Source organism: Ambystoma mexicanum, chromosome 9 (assembly GCF_040938575.1).
Source record: "Ambystoma mexicanum isolate Mex_15411 chromosome 9, UKY_AmexF1_1, whole genome shotgun sequence".
Taxonomy (NCBI): Eukaryota; Metazoa; Chordata; class Amphibia; order Caudata; family Ambystomatidae; genus Ambystoma; species Ambystoma mexicanum.
The window spans coordinates 952,252,737-952,262,411 of NC_090931.1; the positions used below are offsets into that span (position 1 = coordinate 952,252,737).

Consider the following 9,675-nt stretch of genomic DNA (forward strand, 5'->3'; position numbering starts at 1 on the left):
TGTCAAGGGTGCCTCAGAAAGTATGTTCACAACATGCAATTTTGGTGAGGCTAAATCATTAAGCAGAGACAGTGCACATTCAGTTAGACATTGTGAAGCCTCTAACAAGAAAGCCCCCATATCCATTAAAACCAGAAATCGAAGCAGGTATGTCAATAGTGATTAATTTGTTATTGGAGCAAAGAATAGTATTTCCTAAAACCAGTCCATGTAATACCCCAACCATCTAGCACCAGGGAGGGATGCATGGTGATTTGTACAAACCCTGTGAGCTGGCTGTAATCTACATCCCCAATAGTCTCTAATCCAGCAACCATATTATCATGTATTCTTCCATTAGCCGTGTGTTACATGGTGATCGACCATTGCAGTGTTCAGGGGCAGCAAAGAAAGTCTCTTTTGGTGTAAAACAAGCCCTAGCCAGTGTGCCTGCTCTTGGGCTTGCCCATTCCCAAAAGACATTCATTCTGGATTGTTACAAAAAAGAGGGCTATTAACACGTAAGCATGTTGATAAACATCGACCAATTTGTTATTCTAGTAAAACTTTGGATCCAGTGGCAGTAGAGTTTTCACCTTGCCTGTAGGTCAGTAGATACAGCTGCTCTCTAGTGGTGCAAAGTTCAGATAACACAATGCTAGGATATTCCCTCATTGTGGCAGTGCCACATGCAGTAAGTATGAACTCATTTGGTAAATTCAGCCATTGTGACCCTCTTACAATTTTCATTGTTAAGTCCAGCCTCACTGGTGCCAGGCTCGACAGAGTGTGGGCGGCGGCAGATGGGCAAGATTGATTTTCTCTTAATGACAGCAGCACTCACTAAACCATGCCAAGATTGATCAGAAGTCCTGTCACCAAACTCTGGTGAAGAGCATTATGTTGGCAGCTCTTGTTTGAGGAATGAGATAGGAGAGCTGAAATCAATGTATTCACTTTGTACAGTACATACAATGATTGAAAGTGGAAAACTCACACTGATGTGCTTTGCACAAATAGCTCAGCGTTTCACCTTGGCACCGGTGTGAACTATAGGAAAGGGTAAGTGAGTGACTATTTACAAAGACTGATCCTATGCATTTGAGATTATGGGATGTGAAGAATTCTTATTCACGTCACCCTTTCAGCACCTTGCCCACTTGCACCACCCCTCCCTTGAAGATCACTAAAAGAAAATTCAAGCCAGACACTATAGCTCCTTAGCTGGACTAAGGAGTCAAATCCTATCTTCTAGCCCTTTATCCTCCCCCGGCTCACTCCATTGAATTGATATTTATTGAGTTCAATTACACTCTTACCACCTTTGTTTGCCATTACCCTGCCCCTTACCCCCAACTTGTCCTCACACATGGATAACCCCAGCCATCCAACAATTAAGGACATTTGTGCACCATCATCTATGCTGATGGCAACAAGATCATCCCCCATGGCAAAGACTCTGTCCTTGCCCTTACCACTGCCCTAGACTCTGCCAAATCCTCCTGCTACTCCAGCCCATTTCTGCTCTGCATCCCACCCATGCTCGGTCCCCTTGACCATCCGCATACTATGCTGTCACCTAAAAATTGCTTCGGATCCCCTTCTATTACAGCTAATGACGTTGGCTCCTACTTTTTAAAATCTAAAATCACTAAAACATACAACACCTTAACAACAATGTTATGCATCCCACCTCCTCCAACCTTCTCTTCAACTCTGATCGCCCCTCCCTCTCCTCTTTATCTCACTTATCCGCCACTTCTCACACTGAAATCCTACCGAACCTCCACTCAGCCAATACTTTCTGCACACTCTTTAACCCCTTTGCTCCTCAAACTATCAAAGAACTTGCACCTACCACCTCCTCAGTCCTCTCTAACATCTGGCATTTTCCCTGCCTGCTAAAAAACAGCCAATGTCATCCCCATTCTCAAACACCCCACCGCTGACCCCGAACAACGCCTCCTTTTGCAAACATGTTACTCTTTTACGCCACCACTTCACACATTTTGAGATAGTCGTATTTAACTGCATTGTCAACTATATCAAGGACTATTCTCTTTGCTACCCCATACAATCTGGATTCAGGAATAAACACACGATTGATCTAGCACTAACCCACATCTTCAACTTTCTAACCACTGATGACCACTCCCACTTTTCCTCCATTCTTATCATACTTGACCTCTTGGCAGACTTCAACAATGTGGACCACCTCTCCCTCCTTCAAATCTGTGTATCCCTTGGCTTTAATGGCATCACATTCTGATACATTTCCTACACCTGTGATTGCTCATATTCTGTCTCCTGGAATGGTAAAACCACTTGCCTACTCCTTACTCAGTGGGTGTCCTCTGCGGATCGGGCCTTTGCCCACTTCTGTTCATGGTCAATACTACTTCCCTGGGTAAGCTACTTTCCTCCTTTGCCTTTCACTGTCACATCCTTACTTGATGATACCACACTTCCATCTTTTAAAATACCACCAACTGCCCCACAGCCACCCACAACTGGAAAGCATTATGCTGCCTAATGCTGAAGTCGTCTAAGAACAAGATTATATTTCTCTGATTCCAATCTCTACATCCCATGTCCCTGGCATCTGGCACCTTTTCTCCTTCACCCGAAGCATGCAGCCTTTGGGTCGTGCGGTAGGTCAGAAGGGGGAGACAGACAATGATGTGCCATGTTCAGAATGAATTTTATTGAAATAATAAAGAAAATGCCAAAATGTCCTTATTCTAAGTATTTCCTTACCGAACCTAACTAAACTAGGGTGCTAATCAAAGTCATGACGTCCAAAGTAAATAGACTATCCTCCCTCCAAAAAGCTAAGCTACTCTAGCCCTAGTACTAATACAATGAATAACAACAGACGGGATTATAACTTCTCCTGGGATGCTTTTCAGCACAGTTCCTTTCAATAAGGTATCTTCGAAAAGTCTCTGGCTATTCCTCAATAGCATTTTCAGATCCTTCAAGGGATCTTCCCAGGCCCTTGTAGACTTGTTTCGGTCTTCAGGCTCTTTCTATTCACACTGAGAAATTTAGATGACGTCTCTGTTTGACTCTTGCTTATTCTGTACTCTTGGTCCTCACTAGGGCAACTATGATGAGCTTGTGTATGACTCTCACACTTTTGGTACTCTTGGTAAATACTGGAACAAGTATGCAGGGTCCCTGAGTGATCTTCACGCTTTTTATGCCTTGGCAATTTACTGGGATGAGTATGCGGGGCTTCAGAGTGTTTTTCACTCTTCTCGCTTTGCCACTTACTGGGATGAGTATGCAAGTTCCCTGAGTGGTCGGCACGCTTCTTATATCTTTGCCCCTCGATGGGGTGAGTATGGAGGATTTCATAGTGATATTTACTCTTCTGATATCTTTGCCACTCACTGGGACACGTATGCAGGGTCTCTGAATGATACCCAATGCCTTGCTCCCTGTTTCTCCTGCTCTCCCCTTAACCTGTAGTGTCAGGGGTCTGTGTCACTGGTCCAGTGTTATTTTTTGTAATCGGTCAGGGTGGTTCTCTGGTTTCTCTTCCTCATTGCTTCCGACACACTTTGTTGTGTCTCTGCGGTATCAGCAACCAAAGGGGATTCTCCTGGGTTCCCTTCTACTCCACCACCTCCTTCCTTCAGTTCTTGAATTGCAGTTCTCTTCCATGTACAGACCACCTCAGGTCTGTTCCTGGCATGCGGCTTCTCTGGCACGCCGACAGGAGGACTCTCCTTTGGCCCTGCTTGCATGTCCCTCCAGGGACATTTACCAACTATGTCCTCTTGGTTGGTCGGGCAGGGTACCCTCTGTCACTTCTTCTCCATAGCTGCTTGAAAGCGCATTAAGCAGCGTCTTCCTTGGTTTCACAGCCTTCTCAATCCGGCCAGTTTGAAACTAGTGGTTTCACTTTTTGCTTTGCTAAGTCTACCTCTTTTTATGACGCGCTGATGGGGCTTACACAGTTTCTCAGAAAAGTCCTTCCTTTGTGTTTGTGACACATTCATCATACCTCTTGTCACCTTCTTCATCTCAGTGCTCAATAGACAAGCATTCCTTATTCCTCCTGCGTTCTTGCTCGTCACCGTACCAGGGTTGTCTCCTGGTAGAACATTACAGTATCATATGTAAGAGTAGTCTGGATATTTGTCATTCAGTAGTGCAGTGTTGGTCTGTGGGGGATAATATGAAGGGATTGCCCCAAGAGAGGAGTCTCTCCCTGTGAGGTCCCGCTGACAGGCACCCATAGGGGGATTATTGCGTGCAGGCTCACCTCCCTAGCCTCACAGGCAAGGGCTCCCCCTTGGGGCAAGTGACTGAATTCCTCAAGACCTTATAATTATAATTGTTCTTTTATAACGCACTTAATACCGCTTAATACCAGAGATTGGTTTCTAAGCATGGGATCAGGATTCAAACCTGCGTTGTCTTGCTTCCAAGACAAACATGTTGCCCCTGAGCTATCCCCCCTCACCTTAAACTCCAACATTAATTACAGCCACTGCCACAGTTGTGAAAGTCAATATTCTCAATATCAGAAAAAAACTCCCCTTACCTCACTAACTGTCAACCAAAAAACTAGTCTCTACTCTTGTGCTCAGTAACCTAGATTACTGCTAAAGTCTCCTCTTTGGTCTCCACCTGTACCTCTTATCTGCTTAGTCCTGAACTTTCGCTGCTCTCACTGTTTACAACCGACAATGTTCCTCCCACATCGCTATCATGCTGAATGGTTCTCATCACTCTTTTTATATTCCTTCTTCCTGTCTTCAAATCCATCCAGAGAGTTACTGACTGCATCTCGCCGTACTCTCACTCATGAACACTCTGTTTCTCATCTGTCTTTAACCTCACTGGCCCCCGCACCCTGTCCGCCTCCTCCTCCTTCCACGCCTTAGTACTTACCCACTCCGCTGGAATGCATTCCCCAGACATCAAACTCCATAACTGAGTCCAATTCACCCCAGCCACACTACTTCACTCCCATGTTCAGCTGTAAATAGGTCAATGCGTTCATATGTGTAATATGATCAACCATAGCACTAGCTCAGTTACTTTGTTCATGTCCCAGGTTTCTGTATCCTATTACCTGTCATCGTCAACTACCAGCTACTCATCCAAAAATGGCTACAATAACCATTGCGTTTGATTTTGTATTGCAACTTTAAGCTTTAGCTTACACCCTGCTGTAATGTGTCCAAACAAAGTATGGTAAATTTGAAAAAATATTCAGAACATTTTATGAATTGTTCCTGTTAAAAGTCACTTTCAGTGACCAGAAAAGGCCAGCAGCTGTTTAAATCTGTGGTCAATGTTTGGTTTGAGTTTAAGGCAAATGATAATTGAAAGAGGTTGGCAGTAAGTGCGCTGATATAATTGAGCCATGGACCATATTTAAGTCTGCTAAAAACCTTTCCTGGCTGTTGTTAAATCATGGCATAGCTCCACAGGGCAAGAGGAAGTATTGGCAGCTCTCAGTAAGAAATGACAGATTACTTCTGATGAGTTCACCTTCTCTCAATGATTGATGAATGTTTTTTCTCTGGCACTGCATCCAACGTTTCCCAAGCGAATAGTCCTTCGCCAGCAGATTGACTTTCACCGGCAGTTTAGCTTTATTACATGTAAATGCAGAACTTTTTGTAGCATACATAAATAAAAAGATAAACACAGTTTTAGCATGGTATAAGGTGTAGATCGGTGACCGAAAGTAAGACTTGTATCACCGAATTGACACCAAATGTATCCCTTGTAACGCAGCCATCCATTTTCTTGTTTTACAGCTGCTGATAAAGAGGACAGCTCCGAAGACATTTCCATGCCTAGCAGCCCGCTTACAGAAGCTATTCAGCACAGTTCAGTCAGCACTTCCAATGGTATAAATTCAACCTCAATGGCAGAAGCAGTTGCCACGTCAGTTCTCACTCAGTTGGCGGATCAGAGCACAGAACCAATCCTCTCACAGATTACAATGGGGTCCCCTTCTTCCCACTCGCAGTCTTCTGGAAGTTGATTAAAAACATTCATTTAATCATTTCTTAGTAATGAACGTGTGACACTTTAACAGAAAAACAAGGAAAATCCAAGCACCACTGGAAAAAATCATTGTTAAGAGTTAATTTTAAGGATGAAATAGGCACTTTTAAAAGTTAACAATTCAAGAAACGGAAAGAGAAAATTCTTGTCTCTTATCCAGAAAAGACAAACATTTTACATCTTTGACAAATGATTTGCTAATCATTTTCTGTGCTGCTCTGTATAAACTCTGTGTATATGGGTTAATTCTTTTCAAATTTGGTATTATTGTTTTAAAGGAAAACATGAGATCCTCATTCTCTAATTTATTGCTCTTATGTGACATTTATACCAAAGTTCTGCATTGTTCCTAATGACTCCTCGTATGGTCATGAAGCACTAGGCAAGACAAAGTGGCAGTAACGGTCATTTTGCTTTGAATTGTTTTGCCTTCTATTAATTTGCACATTATGAAAGGATGATACTGGGAGAGTTTGCGTGATTTATGTTGTCCACATTTTCTTTTTTACTTTGTAACTTATTTAACATCATTTTAATATGTAGTATACAGGTACGTCAATCCTTTTAACAAATGTTTGATACATTTGTTCAATTTCACACGCTTAAGTTGCTTTCAAAGAAGACAGCGTTCTTGTGTAAAAATGGGACCACTGTTCTTAAAACATTAACAGTAATTTGTTAGGTGAAATGTGCTGTGTTAGACTAATAAAAGGTAGTAAACCAATATTGTACAATGCAGGGCTATAATGAAATGTAGACTAGCTTGTCAACCTTACTGTACTTGATGTTTTTAATGTCTGAATCACAGGCAGCCTGTTTGCCTATGACTGAAAAAAGAGAAACCCTTCAGAACACAGGAAAACATATTTTTCTCAGTGTCTTGTATTTGCAAGCTAGCTTGTACTTAAATCTCTTGTAAGCACTGTCATCTTTTAGTAGTGAAATTTTGATACCTTATTGTGTGGAAAAATATCAGTATCTATCTTGAAAGCAATGTAACAATGGTGTGTGTTTGGGGGAGGGATATGTATGTGTGAATGATTTATGTAGATCATGCCAGCAACCAATGCTTGAATGTTTGAAGATGCCTTCAATGTGATGAAGCTGGCTCGTAGGTAATTGAAATTCGAAATGTTATTTACTGTGCATACCTTGATGACTAACATTCCATGATGTAGTTGGCTTCAGATAAAATGATTGTAGGTACTTTTTCTCACTATCCAGTCATTTGTAGGATATTGCGCCCTCAAAATGTGCCATTATCTATTCTGGTTCTGCACCTGTGTTCAAAATGCAATATTTTAATTAGATTGATGTGTAGAATCTGGATATGTGTTTCTAGTCAGTGCACTAGCAAGACAACAGACACAATAGCAATCTCCAGCTTCCAGGTGGCATTCAGTGTGTAAATCGCAAGAGGTAGGCAACTAAAGTACACTTATTGTAAGTTGTCATCAATTGTTTTACTTTCTTTCATAGTTTTTGTTAACAAAAACCTTGTGCCATCAAATTCTTATGGAGATTGCTTTTAATGTAAAGAAACGTTGTTGGTAGTATTGGTGAGTAAAGCTTAACATATTGTATCATATGAAACCTCCTTATGGACAAAGATGTTTACAATATGCACAAGTTTATTAAGGACTGTTTTTAATGTTCCGTGTGTGAAGACAATAGGAACTCAATTGAGTACATTCTGCCTTGGTGTAAATGATTTATTTTCTAATACATTGTTATATTTAATTTTGGGGGTTAATGCCTTTTGAAATGGGTCACAACAATCGCCATTACTGCACATCATCCAACATGAAAATATCCTGAAATGTACACTATGTAGAGATAGAGGAGAAGGTTGTACATTTACTTTGGTTGTTTTGTTAAATCCTAATTGGATACATTATTAATTCTCCAAAACACTATGATCACATGTATTTCTGTAAAATGTATTTATATAATTGCAGTTTGGATTAGTTTCTGGAAAAATGCTAAATTTGTTGCACTTATGGAAAGAGAAAATATATTCGAACTGTAGGGAGTAATGAAAGCAATTGATGCACTTCTTGTGGTTAATGGAACCACATTCCTGATTGCTTTGTCTGTGTTTAGCTAAGACAGCAAATGGTTTGTTAAATGGTCATGAATTCCATTTATTCACATCTGCCACAAAAATACCTCGCTTTAAAATTTGAATCCCTGCATTTGACATTTCACAAACTGTACAGTTCCATTAAATGTGCAGTTTGCATGAGGACATTGTTTACGAGAATAAAATCTCTTTAAATTGTTCAAAACTATTTGAAACTAATATTTTATTACATTATAAAAGTGTGTACTGCATTAAGAATTGTTTTTTTCATTTTAGAACAATCAAATGGCATTGATAGCAGTAACTATTTTTTTTAACCTTTCTTGTGAATTTAGACGTCACCTTTTAAAACCTGTTGATTTTATTTTGTAGGTAATGAGATTTGCTTGGGGACCAATTCCGTTGGTGACAGTGCACAGTACAAATACCTTTAACATTAACATTTGCTTGCATCTGTTCTTTGTGTAAGTCATTGGGCTGGTAATTATAGAAGAGGGAGTAAAGGCAGTATACCGAAGCTTCCAAAGCACCTAGACTTGGCAATTAACAAACCAAACTGCGCTAAAGGTTGTCTAACAGCACCTACCCCTCATGTTGGTAGGTTAACCGTTCATGAGGTCAGATACAAGAAGAAACATAATCATTCAAAACCATTTAAAGTCATAAAGAATGTACAATCCAAACAAAAAGCTTCATTTGAAAAGTATTTGAATGTATTTAATTAAATACTACAATGGTCAAAACAAAGGAATGTCTGTATAGAGGTTGACTTGAAGAAAGCAACTATAAGTCGAACCTGTTTTGCAAAACATTAAGTGGTACTAGAATTAATTGGAAGAGGCAACATTATGCTTTTAACAATGATGAGCCATTTTAAGATGGGGCTACAAATAAAGGCTGAAATACTAAAGGTGCACTCAGTTTATGAATGAGAATACCATTAATGTACTCAATTGGTGCTGGCTCTGAGAAATTGTCTGTTCTAGTTTCTGGTATTGGTGCTGATGCAGGAGGTTCACAGCTGGAGATGTGTGTGGTGTTGTTGATTTTGTGGGCACTTCACCAACTTGTGACTGAAAACGTCTTTTTTCACTTCCATAAACATCTACTTGCTGACTGCAGTGTAGGGTTTGACTAATCAACCAATATAATCCCTTAAAATGTTCCTTTTCGCTTCTATTCATAGGTTTTGTTGAGTCTGTTGCCCATAGTATTTTCGTTAACCTTTTTGGTTTTCTTTTCCGCTAACTGCATAACACAAATTCGTTTTAAAAGATATCCTGTATTACTCTATGCTTGCTTACTTCTAAATCATTTGATATTTTCTGGGTTTGTTAACTGCCTCTGAATGTTTTATCTGGCAACTTGTGCATGTTTAAACGTTATAGTGCAAAAACAATTTCAAGAAAAGCAGAAACAGAGTAAAAGAGTTAAATATTCTCTGTTTAATGATGGCATTAACCTGCTGGCAGAATTAGGTCTAAGAGATGACTAGATAGATAAGGATAACAATGTGATATTGGGTCTTGGTCCTTCAATAATAATAAAAATGTATTTCTTATATAGCGCTACACACC

At 40.2% G+C, this 9,675-nt stretch overlaps 1 protein-coding gene across 2 annotated transcripts in view; it reads left to right on the plus strand.

Moving 5' to 3' along the window:
• The window catches only part of ATF2 (activating transcription factor 2), a 1,079,253-nt gene extending 1,070,408 nt beyond the window's left edge, over positions 1-8,845 (plus strand). For both annotated transcript variants that reach the window (XM_069616143.1, XM_069616142.1), the window contains one exon: positions 5,763-8,845. In XM_069616143.1, coding sequence (XP_069472244.1) covers positions 5,763-5,992 — 230 coding nt within the window. In that variant the 3' untranslated portion in view covers positions 5,993-8,845. The remainder of the gene's footprint in view (positions 1-5,762) is intronic.
• The last annotated feature ends 830 nt before the right edge of the window (positions 8,846-9,675 follow it).